This window comes from Sinocyclocheilus rhinocerous, unplaced genomic scaffold, assembly GCF_001515625.1.
Source record: "Sinocyclocheilus rhinocerous isolate Xijiao unplaced genomic scaffold, SAMN03320098_v1.1 scaffold2792, whole genome shotgun sequence".
Lineage (NCBI taxonomy): Eukaryota > Metazoa > Chordata > Actinopteri > Cypriniformes > Cyprinidae > Sinocyclocheilus > Sinocyclocheilus rhinocerous.
The window spans coordinates 510957-533670 of record NW_015648609.1 but is presented as its reverse complement, the minus strand read 5'-3'; the positions used below and the strand labels follow the sequence as shown (position 1 = coordinate 533670).

Below are 22714 nucleotides of genomic sequence, written 5' to 3'. Positions count from 1 at the left end.
GAGAGTTGGAAAGTTTGATTCATTCTGTTGAATTGGTTAATCATAAATGGTTCTCTCTCTCATGTAAAGCAAAAAATTCTGATTCATTCTAGTGAAATGGTTCATCCTATATTCTGTCTCTTTGTAGAGTTGGAAAATCCAATTAATTCTGCTGAATCGGTACATCCTAAAACACTGTTTCTCTCATATGTGGAGTTGGAGAGTCTGGTTCATTGTAGTGAATCAGTTCATCCTAAACAGTTCTCTCACTTATATGCAGATTTGGAAAGTCGAGTTCATTCCGATGAATCTGTCAGTTCTAAATGGTTCTCTGTCTCATACGTAGAGATGAAAGTCTGATTCATTCCAGTGAATCGTTTCATCCCAAAAGGTTGTTTCTCTCATGCGAGGAGTTGGAAAGTTTGATTCATGCTGTTAAACCAGTTCATCTTAAATTATTCTTTGTCTGATTCATTCTAATGAATCGTTCATCCTAAGCGGTCCAAGATGAAGATTTTAAGTCTGATTCATTTTAGTGAATCGGTTTATTCTGAATGGTTCTGTGTCTCATATGTAGAGTTGGAAAGTTCAGCTCATTCTAGTGTATCAGTTCTTTCTTATCTGTTCTCTCTCTCATTGAGTTTGAAAGTCTGATTCATTCTAGTGTATCGTTTAGTCCTAAATGGTTCTTTCTCTCATATGTAGATTTAAAAGAACGATTTCATTCAAGTGAATCGCTTTGTTACAATTGTTTCTTTATCTTTTAGTTGGAAAGTCTGATTCATTTTTGTAAATCAGTTCAAAAAAGCTCCCAAAAGGCTGTTTCTCTAATGAGTTAGTTTATTCTGTTGAATCAGTTCCTCCGAAACCTTCTACCATGTAGTTGGAAAGTCTGATTTATTCCATTGAATCAGTTCATCCTAAATGGTTCTCTCTCCCATATGCAGAGTTGGAAAGTCCAATTCATTCTAATGAATCAATTCATCTTAAAAATTCCTCTCTCGCATACTGTACCTAGAGGTGGAAAATTTGATTCATTCAAATGAATCGGCTCGTCTTAAACGGAGTTGAACTGATTCATTAGAATGAATCAGAATTTACATGTAAAAAAAAAAAAAACAGAATAAATAATGATTCACTGATTGAAGTCTCTGTTCTGTCTAAATGAATTACCATTTCTGTGTAAATGTGGTCCTCCTCCATATGTAACTTAGAACTGGTGATAATCAAGTTTGTAATAATTCTCATTTGCACACCCCTGATAATTTTTCTATAATTAATTGTGTTTATCAAAGGTAAACTGCATACTTTATAAAACTACAAACGTTATTCTGCATTCTGATGTCTTTGCATCCCACAGACGCAATATATGCAACTAATTTATTCAAAAACAGTCCCTGGTTTTGTTATATCATGAGAAAGTTCCATATTTAAAAAGAAACAACCCAGTAACTTTCAAACTAGTTTCCCTAACATTTTTTATCACTGTGGAACATAATATCAAATAAACAGCACACATCAAATCAATAGCTGCGAGTGATAGCGAATGTTTGGATGTTAGTTTATATTACAAACAACAGGCATCTCATCTCATCATTAACTTCTGAAATTCGAGGCAGTTTAGCGGATGTTCCCATGTAGCATCATGCTAAGTAATTTCCTGCCCTTCAGATCTACAAATGCTTTCCCCAGTTTCACCCTTCTATCTGATACATCTGCATCTCATTAGCATAAATCTGTATAATATTCCCGTCTCGCCCGGTTGCTCACACACGGACGACGGGGCAATGGTAAATCAAAGGTACAGAGGACACTATTTACCGAGTTTGTAGTTATTTGGTTTGCGGTCGTCAGCATGTAAACAGTAAATGGCGCGGCCGCTCGCTGCGTCTTCTGATTAATTTCACAGTCGTTGTGATGCAGGGGAGCAAGGGACGCACTGGCAAGCTTGATTAGACACCACGTGTACAGATGTTCCTCAAAGCTTCAAAGGGAGATCCTCACTGAGAGCTGTTATTGTGGATGGGGATGTGCTGGTGACTCTGATGATTTCCTGGATGTGTTTCTGGATCAGCTTCTCTCCTTGGTCTTGGAACAACATTGATGCACATAAACATAGTTATATTACTAACCTAAGTCAAAGTATAAACTCAAGAAATGATACAGTAGTTAGAAAACTGCTGTATGGATTGATTTCATGCTACCTTAATGTTCATTTTGGAGCTTGTAAGTTTTGGACCCCATTGAGCTAGACAAAAAACTTCTGAAACTTTCTTCAAAATATCTTTTGAGTTGAACTATTTAAAGAGGTGGCGGTATCATATGATATCATATTTTCCAACTCAGTGATTCTGATTATTTATGTTTTTCTGACATGTTGGTGTTATATCTTTCACTTGGATGTTATAAGCTGCACAGAGTAAATACAGATGGATAAAACAAAAACCGTGTCCGTCTTCATTTCAGCCTGCAAAGCAACAAAATGTGATTATTTTAAAGGGAGTGATTCTTTTCTAAACCCACTGTAGATCCTATAAGTATCCTGCGAAAAGAAGATCGAACATATTCATACAAATTAGCCAGCAATTCCCCAAAACGTAAAACAGTAAAAAAAAAAAAATTATATGAGATTGTGTCGTGAGTTCTGCAAAAGCAAAAAAAAGAACAAGAACAAGAAAGCCATACGAGTTTATAACGACATGAAGATCAGTGTTATTATGATTAATTATTACACGGCTCTGTGGAATACTTGATTCTGATTGGTCAATCGCACCATCCAGCGGTATGTTATTCCCAGATAACAACCGCCAAATTGAATAACACACCGCTCATCCGGGTACTACGAGTTATCTTGACCGGTACTACTTATATGCTTAAGGAGTCACTCCGCTATCGTTGACTGTCTGGCGCCATCTTGTGACAGAAAACACTTAACCACCGCGTGTTACAATGGAAGACTTCAGCATTAATTTCAACATATATGGTAAAAACAAATCTTTTTAGCCGTGTAATAAGCGGGATAATGTACATCCAGCCGGTTGTTATCTCAGAATAAACCCCGACAGGGTGATCAGGACCCCGACGCGAAGCGATGTGTAATAAACTTACATTATCCCTTACTTAAGACTAAAACTAATAGTTGTCAATGAAATTAAGCTGAATTAAATAAAATAAAATATCCGGATGAGTAAATTACAGATTTTTCATTTTTGCATGAACTATTGCTTTAAGTCAAACCCCAAGCTCTGATTGGTTGATAGGGAATGTTGTTCAAGGAAGTTCAACTTGGTGAAATCATAAGCTGGGCTCGATACCACATATATATTGCGAAAAGCAGTGTTTGTGAGGTGTAGCATGTCTGAATTGACTATCCTGTGAGGCCACAGCTGAGGAGTTGAAGTGTAGGCCATGTGACAGTCCCAAAATGGCGGATGTAGTACATCTGAATTCATTCATACTACACACACACTACAGTATATAGAGCATACTTTTTAATTGTGGCAAAGGAAGTTTCTGATCCTACTCAGACAGTGTGTGTTTGTTTTGGGTCTTCCAGTACAGACCTGAGTAGCAGATCTTCTGGAGAACATCAAGTTCTCTCTTGAGGTCGACCAGCAGGAACTGATTTTGTTCCTGAGATTTAGTTTCAAGCATAACTGGTGTTAATGTGTGTCTCAGATTCCACGATACAGCTGATGAAGGGTCTGTATGTGTAGCACTGCAGGCGCTGAGCGTGTGTTGTGGTGTGTACGGATGTGTAATGTAGTGCTGTGAAGAGTCAGAGTTGGGTGCTTCACACTCAGGGAGGCGTGTCATTGGCTGCTGCTCTCACTCTCACACTGCTCTGAGATCAGCAGGTAGTGGAATAAAGCTTCTGGTCAACACAGTCTGCTCAGTGAACACAGAGCTTAAACCTTCATGAGCTGCTCACTGAGAGACCACAACGTGTTACATGAGTGAAATCATAGCAGGAAAAAATAAACATTAAAAAGGGATGAATAATAAAACAATAGTCAAAATACTTTGTTGATTTAGTGTGTAACTGTACAGGAGAGAATATTATTAAGGCTTTATTTTATTTTATTTATTTTATTTGATTCACTGATTAAATGAATATAAATGAGATAATATATTATTATCAGTAATTGAAAAATATCTGAAAATGTTGCCTTGGCAAGCTTTATTATATTTTAATTTGAAGTACTAGAACTCCTAAACTGAAATTAAATGAAATGAATGCTATATGTAAATATTTAACAACAACAACAACAAAATTACAGCACAAACGTCTAAAACGTTACTAAGTAGTAATAGTAATACTTTACTATTACAATGAAAACTGAAAATATAAAAAGATAATTAATACTTCCTATACTATTATATAAATAATACTAAAATAACACTGATAAGGATGAGTAAATGGTAACTAACTAAAAATTGTATTTATTTATTTATGTTTTAAGATATTTGGTCTAACAGCAATTGAATGATTTTAAAATAATTATTGTGATTATATATAATTTTATATCCTTATATAACTTTTATAATATAGTATAACTTTTATCATATAATATAATATAATAATTTATATATTTGTATATTTGTATACAATTATACAAAAATGAAATAAGTAGCCTACAAATAATGAATATTCAAAAAAATTTATAAATAAATTAATATATAGACAAATATTTATTATATAGTAGGCTATTTATTATTACTATTGTTATTATTATTATTAGGCCTACATGTATTTATTTATTTTACGTACAGAATTCCTCATTTATTTCATTCTTAAAATATTTAAAAAATATGAAATGAAATATACAATTATATACATTTATAAAAAAAAAAAGATATATAATCTTGATGATTTTACGACCGTTTCATTGCTGTCAGAGAACAGTCCGCGGTCAGAGCTCATCAGCTGCGGCACTCGGACACTCGCGCTGCTTCGCGAGCTTCTCCGTCAATCAAAATTAAGCGCTGCAGATCAGCCTCAGCACGCCAAATTACCAATCCTACTACGACACAGGCGCATCTCATTAATATGCATTAGGGTTTGCTGGCGTCACACGTTCATCCTCCAATGGCTAAGCTTCTTTAGTAGATTTCATGTACATTAAAGCAAATGACAATACATAAATACTGAAATCAATAAATATAATACATATTCAAAGAATTTATTAATAAAGTTGTGAAAAATGCAGGACTAAATTAGCCCAACTGCAATTATTATTATTTATATCGCATTATACACATGTATTTATTTAACATACAGAATTACTCATTTAATTCATTATTGATTATTTAAAAAATTGTCCTCTATTAGTTTCTTAGTCTTAAAAAAATGGCTTTTTAATATTAATTCAATCATGCTGACGTCGCTTGCTGACTATCCAATGGCGAAGGCTTAGCTCATGAATATTAATAAGCGTGCCTTCGCCGTAGTAGCGTCGGCGGATTCGCAGACCGGCCACTCCAGAGAGAGCAGCCGCACAGGCGGACACAAGCTGTGCAGGTCCCCGCGATGCCAGTCGGATCTTCAGCCGCCCGGTTCACCCCGTGTGAAGGAAAGGAGAGGACACATTAAAAGAGCCCTTTTCCCACCTCAACCACAGAGTCTCGGTCCGAAACGGGCAGGAGAAACAAAAGCAGACATCGTTAAATTGGAGTAAAGCGCGTCCTCCGGTGCAGCGCAGCTTTAAGAGGATTGCTGTATCCCAAGAACTGCAACGCCGCGTGAAGTGTGTTTAGACGGGGAAAATGTCATTGTCTGGGAAAGAAAACAGCACTAGCCCTCATGCCAATTACGTGGGACCGTACCGCTTGGAAAAGACCCTCGGGAAAGGACAGACAGGTTTGTGCTTTAAGGCATTTCAGCTGTATTATGCATTGCGTTATGATCTCCATAAGAGAGAGCAGCCTGTGTCCGGTGGGCTGATATTGTGTGTTTGTGTATATTGTGAGGTGCATATGCTGTTGGATGCATGTGTCATTGATTTGTTTCGGTGTTCAGTAAGATTGTAACAATGTGTCTCTGCAGCCTTCAGCAGCTCGGGTGTGTTGCTGGCAGCACTGGGATCTGAATGCGCGCTCAGGAACTTGTGCGCTTGAGTTTTACATGATGCATTGGTGCATTTATGCAGAAATGCTAAGAACTACCTGCCCGATAGCTTGAACTTTTCTCAGAATAGGGTCTCGCCACCATTCACACCTTCGGCTTTTCATTAGCATGTGGCCATAAGGGTTTACAGGTGTGTGATGGCAACATCTGAAACCGATCTTTCACAAATTACTGCTGTACTTTTTTGGTTTTGACGCTAGATATTGATAATTTGCGAATTTATACATAATCCAGATATGGTTGTATTACATATATATTTAAGTTTTTTTTTTTACTTGCAAATTTAGTATTAAATATTAAATAAATATGAAATAAAATGTATTTATTATTTAATAGTAATTTTTTAATATCTGCATTTATTTGTGTTTTATAGAGCATGTGCCGGGGTGGCAGTAGGAACCACCAAATCACTGCAAGGAGAAAGTGATGCAACACTTTATTGCTGTTTCGGCCCATCTGCCATCCCCGAATATTACAATAGCAGTGATTTTCTTGCAACCTCTTCACCAGAAGATGCTTAGCGCATGTTTTTGGGAAGATGATTGTGCGGATTTTTGGGTTGACTGTCTATTCTTCTTTTTTTGTAGTTATATTTATGGTCTTTTTATGCCTTTATTGTGAGAGGACAGTAGAGAGCTGACAGGAAAGCACTGGGAGGAGAGAAGGGAGCAGGATCGGCAAAGGACCTCGAGGCGGGATTCGAACTCGGGTCGCCGTGAGCACAGTTGCGCTATATGTCTACGCACTAACCACAAGGCTATGGGCGCCGACATGTCTGTTCTTCTTGAGCTGATGTTAAAAGGCTGATTGGTAGGATTTTATATATGGTCTGATTGCTTAAAAATGGACCATGGTGGTTCGATCAGTGGTGTTTTTGTCATAGTTGTTCTGCTATTAATGGGAACATGAGATTGTATGTTTTCTGATAATAAGATTAGGCAGTCAGATCAAAGTTCAGATCCTCTGTGTGAAGTCAGAGCCTTTTATTGAATTTATTATTTTCATTTATGAAAATAATAAATAATTTTCATAAATGATTTTAATTTTTTCATAAATGATTTTGATTTTCATAAATCTTTTTAATTTAGTAACAAGCATTTAGACACTTCAGCCACATTTAACATCTATGAAGTGAAAACACCTTAATGATGTATTTGTCTTATAAACACACATCTTTTCACGTCTCAAGACATTAACTGATGGACTGGAGTGGTGTGGATTATTGTGATGTTTTTATCAGCTGTTTGGGCTCTCATTCTGACGGCACCCATTCACTGCAGAGCATCCAGTGGTGAGCAAGTGATGCAATGATGCATTTCTACAAAATCTGATGACGAAACAAATCTACAGGATGGCCTGAGAGTGAACCATTTCTTTAAATAATGAGAGTTTTGTTTTAACACGAAGACATTCAGAACTTTGAAAGTGTCCGAATATCTTTCAGCCACTGTAAACCGATCTCCGTTTCACAGAATTCCCTGGCGGCAGCTGAAATGCGTAATCCGTGCACAAGCACAGCCTACAGGAATCAGCTTGTTCCTCATAGATCACACGGTAGTATGTCAACTACCGCTTTCCTTTGTGTTAGTCTGCATGTCTGCCACCTGTCTGCCTAATCAGATCAGCACAACAGGCACATTTGCGACGCATCCAATGCGTCTGACTGTTACTATGCCTTTTTTCCTCAGATATTTGATGGCCAAGCTTAGTCCTGCTTAACTCACTATCCAGGTATCATCCAAGAGTCTGAAGACGGATGGCCAGTGATTGTTGGCTTCCTGATGCCAGCTCTGTGTGTTATTTATAGTGTAAAGCAGAAGGCCGGGGTTGATCTAGGCGTCCTGGGCAATGCCATGTTCATTATGTGATTAGGACCCGACACAAACACACGTGTGTTTGTAATCCCTCATGGTAAGACTCTGGCTCACACATGCTTTCACGTGGACCGGAGACTCGACGGACCACGCATAGAAGGGAGGAGGTGAAGTAAAGGTCAATTTTTGAAGTCAGAAGAGCCTCTGGTTACTTGTTGCTTGGGAGTTCCTCGGTCTGAGTTAAAAATGCTGGTTTAAGACTGTGGCACGGCTTATTTTAACTGCAGCTTCTAATTGTATAAAGAGCATAATTTCATATCTGCTGCTGTTGTGTAAAGACTGGGGGTGGAATCGTGTGATTTGCTACAATGACGCAGCTCCATTACAAGTTGTATATTTCCACTTCCCTTCACTGATCTAATACAGGACGCTTGCAGTAGGTTTATGGAAGATGCTTATCGAGAGCGGTCGCCCGTGTATGGCTGACTGAATACCAAACCTGGACGTGCTCAGACTGTGTTTATGAACATTTTCAATCATTCAGGACATTGTAAATATCATGTAAAATTTATTTGTAAGATTTGTAAAATTTGAAATTAAATATATATTTTTAAATGAAATATTATCTTATTATTAATAATACACTCTAAAAAATGCTGGGTTAAATACAACCCAGTGCTGGGTAAAATAGGGACAAACCCAGCAATTGGGCTGTTTTGACCCAGCGGTTGGGTTACTACCCAGAAGGTTGGGTTAAACATTTAACCCAACCGCTGGGTCATATGTATTTATTTATTTTTTGAAGAAATATTAATATGTTCTAACCGTTTTTGGATCATCTGGGAGGTCTCTATCTATAACGTTTTCAGTCATTCAGTTAATTTAATATATCTTTAAATATAATATCTAACATTAATAGTACATTTAATTGAGTATTTAATTTAATTTTTCCAGACATTTTGCTGATCATTTAAAGGTCTCTATCTGTAATTGTACTAGTTTTTATTATTATTATTTGCTGATATTTAGGGTGCTACAGTTTCTGGCTTTGTGTGTCATTGGTATTTTAGGACGAAATAGGAAATTTGTTGTTGTTGTTGCTGTGTTTTGGTCACGGATGGGATGACAACACGCTCGGTTTTGGCATCATTGCTGGATTTTTAACAGTTTCCACAGTAGCGAGGCACAATAAGGCAATCAGAGTGTTTGTTCTCTTTATCATTGAACTCTGAGCTGCTCTGAACTCTTCCGATTCGACAGAGCAATTGTGCTTTGAACTTCCTCCTTTGTGTATTTTGTGGGCAATAAGGACTAGCATGTTTGGTTGAGTTTTTTCCAGCTCAAGATTGTGTTTTTTTTAAATTTTTTTACTGTATCTCTTCAGTGTAGTGAGCTTAAGTTGTTTAGTGTGACGGGTCAAATACTGTCTGACTATTTGAACCAGTGTCACAGCACATGATGTTTTATGACTTCTTCAGACTTCTTTAGACTCCTCTCAGATTGGAACAAGGCTTGTTTTTGCCTATGGCAAAGTCTGCGTGAGTCTCCTGACTCATTCATTCATTATGTGAACATTACACCCGGCCTTCGGCTGCAAGACGGACGACTTTATGAAGGTCAGAACAGTTTCTTAAGCAGACAAATTGACGTTCTGAATCTCTTAAGGATTGAAACAAGCTTCACAACCCAGAGCGATTGGTTGTTGGTGTTAATTTTTGGCCTTTCACCACTTTTTTTTACACACAGTACACACAACGCATCAGTTTTTCTCTCAACTGTTTACCAACTGTGTTTATATGTAAACCTTGTGTGTTTTGACAGTATTAGCAGCACAATCAGACGCGAAAGAGACATTTTAATCAAAAATCATGATATCGGACACCCCTATCACAGACCTTCCAGAATATTCCATACATAAATAATGTATACAGAGAATAGCATATATACGGCATACTACAGAAATTATACAAGGTTTATAGTAGCATGCAATTCTGAACATAGACCATTTCTACACTGCAAACGAGCAACAGCTTCATTGAATATAATGGAAGTGTTCTCTTAAATAATCACAACCTCTCCACCAAATGTGCCCTAGTGCCTAATGTTGCAAATTTGCAAATGCGGAAAAAGAAATTATAGGCTAATCACAAGTCCGTTTCTGACCTGCAGCGAGTGAATGAGTGTTTATATGCCCGTGGCATGAAAATTCAACTGAGATCTCTCAAAAAACGTATTGCCTCGCTGTTTTACATCAGCTTCAGAGAAAGAGTGCAAACTGCCAACGGCATTGATGTTTTTGTCCGAGTCGATAGCCGTGTTTTTCTGAATGATAGTTATGAAGTGCTGACTGAGAACCGTTTGTCAAGATCTTCATTCATCATTTATGCAGTGCCTCTTATAGCGGTTAAAACAACCGTTCACCTAAAAATTCAAATTTGAACTTCTGTGACTTTCTTTATTTTTCCGTACAATGGAAGTGGATGGGGACTGGAGCTGTCAAGCTCCAAAAAGCACCTTAAAAGTATCTTGCACACTGCTTTCCAAGTCTGTTCTGTGTTTGGGTGAAGAAATAAAGTCACACAAGCTTTGAATGAGTAGATGATCGATTTTTGAATTTTAGGTGCGCTGTCTCTTTAAATGTGCTTTTCGGTTTGTGCAGTTTGTTGGGCAGGCTTTATTGAGCTCTGTTTGGGGTGTAACCCGGCGTATCGGAGGCTGCTGTTTTGTCGTCAGGTTTTTGACAAGTGGAAAAGCCCTGAAACTGTCACCGAATGATGGGGCCGCTACGCTCAATTTTCCTTCAATTCTAAACGCTATCAGAGATTTTCTGTTTTCTTGGGCTCCCGTCGACTGATACGCATCTGTGCTGTCTCTCTGTTTACATGCATGATCCATTGTCAAGCGAATTTGATAAACAACATAATCAGGCTCGCTGTGTGCCGTTTAACATGAAATCGTGTTATTTTGATTGATTCTCAAACATCACCAGAGTTGGATGCTCAAACATACTTTTGTAGAAAACTCTATCTGTTCCAGTCATATGATGAAAAAATGTCCTCGTGCTCTGATATACATCCACTGCTGTTCAAAAGTTTGGGATCAGCACAATTTCTTTAAGAAATTAATTCAACAAGGATGCATTAAGTTGATCAAAAAGTGACAGTAAAGACATTTATAATGTTACAGAAGATTTCTATTAAAAAACAAACAAAAAAACAAATCAAAGAATCCTGAAAAATAAAGGTTTCCACAAAAATGTCAACATATTATTTTCAACATTGATAATAATCAGAAATGTTTCTTGAGCAGCAGATCAGCATATTAAACTGATTTCTGAAGGATCATGTGACACTGAAGACTGGAATATTGATGCTGGAAATTCAGCTTTGATCACAGAAATAAATTAGATTTTAAAACATTAAAATAGAAAACGCTTATTTTAAATTGTAATAATATTTTGCAAAATTACAGATTTTACTGTATTTTTTATTAAATATACACAGCCTTGATATGCTTCAGAGAAGTTTTGAACAGTAGTATGGCTGCGGTTTAATTAATTAAAAATGAAGTTAAATTTAATAAATGTATAGTACATGTATTCAATTAAAAAAATGTATAGACCTTAATAAAATAACCATAATTTACAAATACAACCAATATTAATTTTTAAGTAACTAATTCATGCATTTTTTTGACTGTTTCATAGAAAAATTAACAAAACAGCAGTTTTGTTCAGCGAAATTATGAATCTCTGGCTCGAGAGAAGAACAGATATTTTAATTTTATTGCTGAAGTGTTCTCATATGCGAGTACACTTTGCTCAAGAACAGGAACTTCCTCTCTTTTGTTCTAAACAAAGTGATGCTAGTGTATTATATTTGGCTGTTTTGCATCTGTGGCTCTCAGATGATTTAAGCAGGATTTTATGCCTCTGAGTTTGAGATACTGGAATCTAATTGCTGCTCAATACTGCACAATAGTGGAGAGCAGGGCAATTTCTCAAACTAACTCCAATGAATACCTCTCAGTTTCTGTCTAGACACGTACTATTAAGTATTTTGTTATTTGTTTTAAATATTTGAACCATTATTGACCAGTTAATTGAAAACAGATTTTGTGACAACATGCCCCAATAGGTTGTCACAATGGAACATGCCATTGAACAACGTATTATAGACTTTTTAGTAAGTAAAACAATTATGAAACACAAAATAATTAATGAAACACCGCACACAGAAATACATAAAACATGGTTTTGGCCAACAAATGTTGTAATTGTCTTGATTTCTGTAAAAATCTGACTTGAAACCTGCCTTTTAACATACAAAACCACTGCTAAAAGAAATAAATATGGTAAATTTGACTTTAAATTGTAAAAAACTTGCAGTGTAAAAGGGGATTTTTCAAATTTGTAAAAAAAAAAGAGGGATTTTCACATTTGTAAATAAAGCAAAGATTGGAGTGAAATACTATTTCAATCTTTCAAAAGTCAAAATTTCATGTTTAAGTTGCTTGCCATTTCTTTAATTATTTGTGAAATTTATAGCCATTTCTGAGTGAAAATTGTTTCAAAGTAAGTCCTACACAATTTGTTTCAGTGTAGTTGCTGAAATATTATGACAACTTGCCCCAGTCTCTCCTAGAGTATATAATGTATTCTGCCTAATCATTTTTAAAAATTTTATAATTTTGTGTGTAACTTTTGGCACTCTGAATAAATAACGAATCAAAAAAAGAAAAGAAAAAAAAAAAATCTTAAGTTTTATTTGTTGCACAGGTAATGAAAGGTCCATTCGAGTGCATTGCATTGTTGAATATTAGTCTTACTGCACACAATGTTTGCAGGTTATTTTCTTATTCCGTTAATTAATACTTTTTTCCCCCATAATGCAATAGTTTATGCCACCTCTGAAACAACTTTGAAACAACTTTTGGTACTTTTCACAATCCAATCAATTTTTGATAGTTCAAAAATCAGGTCCTGCCCTACTTTTTTTCTCATTAAATACTCTCACTCTAACATACATAGCATTGTATTACAGTTTTATTGTACATGTAGTACTGTAGGTCAACCGGGTCTAATATACATTCAGAAAATGTGCATACTGCATACTTAGTACAGCAGGACTAATAAGAATAGCACGTTAGTAGACTATTCTAAACATAGCCACATTTATTGAATTTTTTTCACGGGAAATGGTCGGATATGATGAGGAGTATTGGAAAATTGAGCAGAAGGAAGAAGATAGATGCATCTATAAAGATGATCGAATGAATTTAATACAGATTCATATTTATCTTCAGGCAACACAAGTACGGTTTGCATAGATTTGTCTGGAGAAGTGGCCTGAAAAACATGCTCACTGATGACTAACACAGATCGCCACCGTTTGGTGACATCACTATCTCTCGCTAATGTGCGACATGGGTTGCTATGGCAACTTTGGCAAAGGTGGATGGCACACTCGTGTGTCTTATTTTTCTCCAGCGTGTGTTTTATTGAGTGCGTATGCACACGCGGCCCGCAGTGCTTCCCCATGGTCCACTCGTGACGGCAGTATCACCCTTAACAGGGCGGAATAGAGCGATTCACTGAGGTTTTTAATAATTTCATACATGGCGATTAAATCTGGCTGGCCACTAATGGGATTTTCTCAGTAGGGTGTATGGACCTCTCCCACATAATAACATTCAATTACTAAAACCTCTCTCTCTTGCTTCCCCGACGGGCTCCCTCGACTACATCACCGCCTCACACTTCAGGACTAGGTTTTGTGTGCTTGCAGGTTTTTGGGTGTTTTTAATTGGGTACTAATTTTGTATCCCCATACAAACATTCTTATAATTGACAGATGAAGGATGTATAAATGTTTAACGTTATTTTTGAAAATAAAATAGATTTGGTGTTATCGCACATGATGGGTGTAGGTTATTCTCAAGAAAATTTTTTTTTTTCAAAATTTAATAACTTGCGCCGCCTCTGAAACAACTTTTCTTTTCAGTGACATCATCAAGATCTCATTTTAGCCCCTCCCTCCAAAATTTTCACAATCCAGTCAATTCTTGATGGATAAAATCAAGGCCTGTCCTACTTTTCTTTCTTCATTACATATTGTTTCACTCTAAAATACATTGCATTACAGAAGTAAAAGTACAGGGTTGCAAATGTTATTTATGTACCTCCAAAAGCATGGTAAGGTCACATTTCACCATTAAAATACAAGAAAAAATAGTCTTTGCACAAAGAAGACTGTAATATGCCCGGGTGTTTTATTTTTTTGGGTTGTTTGGTTTTATTTAATAAATTTTTTAATAGTTTTCCATTACGGTAATGAAAATGGGTTTTATTGCATTATGGTAATGAGGAATGGGGGAAATGTCACAAATAATTTCACCTCAAAATTACAAAAACAAAAACAAAAAATTCTTTGTGCAACAAAAATGAAGCCTCATAAATGTAATATGCCTGGGAGTGATAGTCTTTGCACAAAGAAGACTGTAATATGCCCGGGTGTTTTATTTTTTTGGGTTGTTTGGTTTTATTTAATAAATTTTTTAATAGTTTTCCATTACGGTAATGAAAATGGGTTTTATTGCATTATGGTAATGAGGAATGGGGGAAATGTCACAAATAATTTCACCTCAAAATTACAAAAACAAAAAAAAAAAATTCTTTGTGCAACAAAAATTAAGCCTCATAAATGTAATATGCCTGGGAGTGTTATTTATTTATTTTATTTTATTTTTTTAAACACATTTTAACACTTTTTAAAAAAAAAAACTTTTTTTAAATCACATTTTAACAGTTTTTTTCACATTATGGTAATGAAGAATCCAGGAAGATGTACAAAATTGTCATGAAAGTACTGTCACAAAACCACAAATAGGGTTGCAAATAGGTGGAACTTTTCCAGTAAACTTTCCAGGATTTTTTGAAAACTTATGGAAACTTTCAGAATTTTTTTGGAAAGTTTCTGGAAATTTACTAGAAAATTTCCTCCCCTTTGCAACCCTAATCACAAATAATTTAACCATAAAATCACAGGAAAACAAAAATAAACTTTTTTTTTTCCTTGCGCAAGGAAAATGAAGTATCATTACCGTAATGTGTAGGTTTTTTTTTATTTGAGGTTTTTAGCTTTTAATGCAGTTTGTGAAACGGTAATGAGGAATGGGGGAAGTTGTCAAGAAAGTAATGTCAAATGTTTAACAAATGTTAATGATCCTAAATGTAGGCTTATTTTTCTTTGTCCTTTCTTTTGATTTTGCTGTAAAATTTGACCCACACATGTTCTTGACAAGCTTTGTGAGATTTGCCCAGCTAGTCTGCGATTTAATAAATTGTGCTCCATAATGACAACAACATGACCGAAAACAAGAAAGCAAGTGTTTAAATGTGTGCAGAGCGATGAGCTTCTGTCTTGTAATGTGCACGATGAGGCTTTACTGGCTATTAGACGGGTCGGCCTCATTAAATGAGAAAACACTAGCATCAGTGTTAATGGTACATTCTCTCTTTCTCTCTCTCTTTCTCACACACACATATGGTGTTTAGGTACTCTTTACACCTCTGACACACACACAGAGATACACACACAGACACAGACACACACACAATTCAGTGACTCATCCTCTTCAAATTGCACAGCATCCAGACCATAAAACATATCCAACAGTTTAAATGTTTACTTTGAGTCTTTGTGTAAAAAGGGCCATTTAGGGCCAAAATTGGCTTAGCAGAGACCATCTAATGGTGGTTTTTATGGAAATGCAGTAATTGCATGTGAAGTCTGCTCTCTCAGTTAGCTATTTTGATATAAATTACGTAGAAGTTTGGAAAATAGAGATTGCAGTCATTTTATGTTATTTTGGTTGTATTTGTTAAAAGACTTCCAAATGTGCCTTTAAACAATAGTAAACTGAAGCATTGCATCTTTATAGTATTACATAAAGATTTTATGGCATGCAGTTGTTACAGTCAATAAAATTACAGATTTTGTGCAATAAAAAGCACTTAATACAAAATGTATATATAACACTTGACTTTCCTCTAGTATTTATGCATAAATAAATGATATATATTTGTTATACTGTTTATATATATATATATATATATATATATTATTGTTTTCTCTAAAAATGTAGGCCTATATGATAATCATAATGATTTTTGAGTTTGTATAAATGCGTTGAGAGATGTTTTCTGTAATATGGCCATCAGTGAAATCAATTATTTGACATTCTGATTAACCAGATCAATAATTAATATATTCATATTTGCTACAGAGACATATTTGTCTGCAGAGACTGAAAATGAAACACTCTTGAATATTGAAAAAGGAAAAAAAGGCAATCCTTTTAGATTTATTAAATTTGTTATAATGCAGACGGGAAAAAAAAATACATTTTTTATTTTAATCAGAACAGATTCAGTGTTAACTTAGTGTTATTTGTATTCTATTATAGTATTTATTAATTGATTTATTCATAATTTGTCATTTTGCTTTTTACAATTTCTATTTAGCTTTATTTCAGATTTACTTTTAATAATTGTAGTACTTCAGCTTAAATTTATTTAATTGTCACAACGACATTATAGATTTTCATTTACATTTAAGTTTAAGTTTTTCATATTTTAGGTTTATTGCATTTAATGAAAATGATTTTAATAGCTTTATTTAATACCAACACTGAATAGAAAAAGCTGGATAAGCATTTGACAATTACATATATAATTTTTTAACGTATCACTGAGAATGAATTGTACACACACACACACACACAAATGTTATGTATGTTTTTTTTTGTATTTTCTTGATTTTGTGTTTGATTTTTTTGACTTTTATTAAGCATTTATTTACATGATGTCAAGATTTTACCTTCTTTCACTGACATTCAAACTAAACAGTCGAACACATCAAAGTGCTTGAATGCGCTATTAAGAACTCTTCACCTCTCGACCCTTGACACGCCATTTTGGTCAAATGCTTTGTGTAACACAGATGTATATAAGTTACCATTCTGACTCATCATACTTGATTTTTCATGTACTGTTCTCTGCTGGTTTAACGGTCAAGACCTCTGCTGTACAACCTGCCGGCGGTGAATATTCGTCCATAAATCACAGAATAAATGTCACCTTCGTGATGGTCTTTAATGGACGCTGAGGTGTGAACAGCCCTGATCTTTACTTTCCCTCTCATACTGAAAAACTTGCCCTATAAATGTAATAGTATCTTGGGAAAGTTGGACTATTTCTGTTGAGACAGTCTGGTAAGATTTTTGTTGTGTATGTGTTGCATCAGGAGGGCTTGTGTGCACTCGTGTTTGCAAATTAATAACGTTTTACACATAAATATTCATTGAAATGATGTCCACCACATGGAGTTGGGTCGACCCCTCATGGGCGCTGCCATCTTGAGATCACATGATCAACTGTGTCATGTTTACTTTATATAACACTTTCAAAGTGTTTTACAAACTGTAAACATAAAAAAGGACTATTTTAGTAATATTGTTTTGTTAAAACCAAATAACCGAAAGAAATTTTACCTCAGACTCCTGCAAAGCCTCGATGACTACATTTCCTGCAACATCAGAGAAATTCACAGTGGAAACTAGCAAAGAACTGGTGAAATGGAAAGTGTCCACCTGTTTCCACACATTCATTAATATTGTCTCTGCGGACGGCTGAGATTTATTGCAAAGGGCTGAGAGTTTTAATCGACTGGTCGCGTCCTCAGGAGCTGTTGGGAGGCCGATAATCACCTTCAGTCTTGTAATACCCCCATGAGTGCCCTCAACGCCGTTACTGCTCCTCGCTCCTCTCAGAAGCACTTAAACCTACCGTAAAAGCAAAGAGCTGCCACAAAACTGATAAAAGAAGCACATATTGTGCATATTGCCATATTTGTGATGGTCATAAATTAAAAATGATTACGCTAACATTCAGAAATACCCTTCTGTTTAGTAGTGAGGGTTTTCTTCACAGTTTGTGTTTTGTTGTGACTGGGGACATTCTACATTATAAAAAAATATTTTTCAAAGTTGTGAATAAAAGAAAGATTATTGGAGTGTGTTTTACAAAAAATACAATTTCAGTCTTTGTTCTTCAATTTCATGTTTAATTCAGTGTGTTACTTGCCGTTTCTTTGTAGCGTAATTATTTGTGAAATTTACTAGCATTTTCTGGCCATTTAACTGAAACCGCCTTGCTGTCAGTCACTGAAGCGCTATGGAGTCCAAATCTTCACTTCTCATTCTGCTGATCTGCAGCATTCGACACTGTTAATCATCAAATCCTTCTGTCCACCCTCTCATCACTGGGCATCACCGGAACTGCACTCCGTTGGATTGAGTTTTACCTTACAGGATGGTCCTTCAGGGTTTCTTGGGGAGGAGAGGTATCGAAATCACATCATCTGGTTACTGGGGTTCCTCAGGGATCTGTTCTTGGACACCTCCTCTTCTCTATATACACTACATCAATGGGACCCATCATTCAGGCACATGGTTTTTCCTACCATTGCTATGCTGATGACATGCAGCTCTACCGCTAATTTCAACCAGATGATCCAATGGTTCCTGCTCGGATCTCAGACTGCCTGACGGACATCTCAGCATGGATGAAAGAACATCACCTACAGCTCAACCTGGGCAAAGACAGAGCTTCTCATCTTCCCAGTCACCCCATCAGCACAGCACCAGTTTACTATCCAACTGGGCTCATCAACGGTAATCCCATCATGTTCAGCCAGGAATCTTGGGGTGATCCTTGATGATCAGCTGACCTTTAAAGATCATATTGCAAAAACAGCACAATCATGCAGGTTCGCACTACACAACATCAGGAAGATCAGACCCTTCCTAACAGAGCATGCAACACAGCTTCTCGTCCAGCCTCTTGTCATTTCTAGGCTGGACTATTGCAATGCTCTTCTGGCTGGACTTCCAACATGTGCAATCAGACCTCTGCAAATGATTCACAATGCAGCAGAACGTCTTGTTTTCAATGAGCCCAAGCCACTCCACTTCTCATCTCTCTGCACTGGCTTCCAGTCGTGGCTCGCATCAAGTTCAAGACACTGGTGCTTGCAGAACAGCCACGGGCTCTGCACCCTACCTCCGATCTCTCCTATGCGTCTGCATCAATATATTCATATTTGCTACAGAGACATATTTGTCTGCAGAGACTGAAAATGAAACACTCTTGAATATTGAAAAAGGAAAAAAAGGCAATCCTTTTAGATTTATTAAATTTGTTATAATGCAGACGGGAAAAAAAAATACATTTTTTATTTTAATCAGAACAGATTCAGTGTTAACTTAGTGTTATTTGTATTCTATTATAGTATTTATTAATTGATTTATTCATAATTTGTCATTTTGCTTTTTACAATTTCTATTTAGCTTTATTTCAGATTTACTTTTAATAATTGTAGTACTTCAGCTTAAATTTATTTAATTGTCACAACGACATTATAGATTTTCATTTACATTTAAGTTTAAGTTTTTCATATTTTAGGTTTATTGCATTTAATGAAAATGATTTTAATAGCTTTATTTAATACCAACACTGAATAGAAAAAGCTGGATAAGCATTTGACAATTACATATATAATTTTTTAACGTATCACTGAGAATGAATTGTACACACACACACACACACAAATGTTATGTATGTTTTTTTTTGTATTTTCTTGATTTTGTGTTTGATTTTTTTGACTTTTATTAAGCATTTATTTACATGATGTCAAGATTTTACCTTCTTTCACTGACATTCAAACTAAACAGTCGAACACATCAAAGTGCTTGAATGCGCTATTAAGAACTCTTCACCTCTCGACCCTTGACACGCCATTTTGGTCAAATGCTTTGTGTAACACAGATGTATATAAGTTACCATTCTGACTCATCATACTTGATTTTTCATGTACTGTTCTCTGCTGGTTTAACGGTCAAGACCTCTGCTGTACAACCTGCCGGCGGTGAATATTCGTCCATAAATCACAGAATAAATGTCACCTTCGTGATGGTCTTTAATGGACGCTGAGGTGTGAACAGCCCTGATCTTTACTTTCCCTCTCATACTGAAAAACTTGCCCTATAAATGTAATAGTATCTTGGGAAAGTTGGACTATTTCTGTTGAGACAGTCTGGTAAGATTTTTGTTGTGTATGTGTTGCATCAGGAGGGCTTGTGTGCACTCGTGTTTGCAAATTAATAACGTTTTACACATAAATATTCATTGAAATGATGTCCACCACATGGAGTTGGGTCGACCCCTCATGGGCGCTGCCATCTTGAGATCACATGATCAACTGTGTCATGTTTACTTTATATAACACTTTCAAAGTGTTTTACAAACTGTAAACATAAAAAAGGACTATTTTAGTAATATTGTTTTGTTAAAACCAAATAACCGAAAGAAATTTTACCTCAGACTCCTGCAAAGCCTCGATGACTACATTTCCTGCAACATCAGAGAAATTCACAGTGGAAACTAGCAAAGAACTGGTGAAATGGAAAGTGTCCACCTGTTTCCACACATTCATTAATATTGTCTCTGCGGACGGCTGAGATTTATTGCAAAGGGCTGAGAGTTTTAATCGACTGGTCGCGTCCTCAGGAGCTGTTGGGAGGCCGATAATCACCTTCAGTCTTGTAATACCCCCATGAGTGCCCTCAACGCCGTTACTGCTCCTCGCTCCTCTCAGAAGCACTTAAACCTACCGTAAAAGCAAAGAGCTGCCACAAAACTGATAAAAGAAGCACATATTGTGCATATTGCCATATTTGTGATGGTCATAAATTAAAAATGATTACGCTAACATTCAGAAATACCCTTCTGTTTAGTAGTGAGGGTTTTCTTCACAGTTTGTGTTTTGTTGTGACTGGGGACATTCTACATTATAAAAAAATATTTTTCAAAGTTGTGAATAAAAGAAAGATTATTGGAGTGTGTTTTACAAAAAATACAATTTCAGTCTTTGTTCTTCAATTTCATGTTTAATTCAGTGTGTTACTTGCCGTTTCTTTGTAGCGTAATTATTTGTGAAATTTACTAGCATTTTCTGGCCATTTAACTGAAACCGCCTTGCTGTCAGTCACTGAAGCGCTATGGAGTCCAAATCTTCACTTCTCATTCTGCTGATCTGCAGCATTCGACACTGTTAATCATCAAATCCTTCTGTCCACCCTCTCATCACTGGGCATCACCGGAACTGCACTCCGTTGGATTGAGTTTTACCTTACAGGATGGTCCTTCAGGGTTTCTTGGGGAGGAGAGGTATCGAAATCACATCATCTGGTTACTGGGGTTCCTCAGGGATCTGTTCTTGGACCCCTCCTCTTCTCTATATACACTACATCAATGGGACCCATCATTCAGGCACATGGTTTTTCCTACCATTGCTATGCTGATGACATGCAGCTCTACCGCTAATTTCAACCAGATGATCCAATGGTTCCTGCTCGGATCTCAGACTGCCTGACGGACATCTCAGCATGGATGAAAGAACATCACCTACAGCTCAACCTGGGCAAAGACAGAGCTTCTCATCTTCCCAGTCACCCCATCAGCACAGCACCAGTTTACTATCCAACTGGGCTCATCAACGGTAATCCCATCATGTTCAGCCAGGAATCTTGGGGTGATCCTTGATGATCAGCTGACCTTTAAAGATCATATTGCAAAAACAGCACAATCATGCAGGTTCGCACTACACAACATCAGGAAGATCAGACCCTTCCTAACAGAGCATGCAACACAGCTTCTCGTCCAAGCTCTTGTCATTTATAGGCTGGGTTATTGCAATGCTCTTCTGGCTGGACTTTCAACACGTGCAATCAGATCTCTGCAAGTGATTCAGAATCCGAATGCAGCAGCACATATCGTTTTCAATGAGCCCATGTCACACCGCTTCTCATCTCTCTGCACTGGCTTTCAGTTGCGGCTCGCATTAAGTTTAAGACATTGGCGCTTGCTTACAGATCTGCCACAGGCTCCGCACCCTCCGGAAGCCAAGCGGCTTTAAAGTTCATTTCCTTTGCCTCCTAATACAGAAAGAAATGGATGCTTCTCCAATCATTACTCAGCACAGCTCATGCTTTCTTGCTGGTTTGAGCCAGTGGTCAAAGAGCGAATGAGGTGAAAACAGACGTTGTTTATTCACACTGTGCGTTTTTTGGAAATACGGTGCTTGTTACATCGCAGTTGTTTCAAGCTTGCTTTGTTTCAAACTTTTTACTTGGTTACGCCACATGACATTTTTAGAGTCATTTAAATTTAATAATTTCGTGAAAATGGTATTATGGTATTTTTCAAAATGAAACTAATATGAACTTGAGTGGTCAAAGAGAAAATGAATTTCTTTTGTGAAAACAGACACTGTTTATTCACACTGTTTGATTTTTGGAAATATTATACTTGTTACTGTACTGTACATTGCGGCTGTTTGTTTTAGGAGTAGACCCTTATTGTTAGCATATATTGCAGGAATTTAAGTTATTATTATTATTGTTATTATTATTAGTGTTGTTGTTGTATAAATACAAAACAAATAACAACAATAAAAATAATAGTGTAATATAAAAACTAATATATATATATATATATATATATATATAACTTTTTAAAATATGAAATGTGTATATTTTTTTATGCCGGTGTCCATCAGCGAATCTGCTGACGGATACCGTGCTGCGTTGTCACGGGAACATGCCAGCTGAAGATAATGAGTAAATTACGTCGCTCGCTTTGCCAAGTGCATTCCAAACGACTACATAATGGCAC

General features: G+C 36.3%; 1 protein-coding gene across 1 annotated transcript in view; it reads left to right on the top strand.

The window, feature by feature from the left end:
• The first annotated feature begins 5445 nt into the window (after positions 1–5445).
• LOC107709932 (serine/threonine-protein kinase BRSK2-like) overlaps positions 5446–22714 on the top strand; it is a 223172-nt gene continuing 205903 nt past the window's right edge. Inside the window, exon 1 of the mRNA XM_016514603.1 lies at positions 5446–5839. Coding sequence (XP_016370089.1) covers positions 5746–5839 — 94 coding nt within the window. The 5' untranslated portion in view covers positions 5446–5745. The remainder of the gene's footprint in view (positions 5840–22714) is intronic.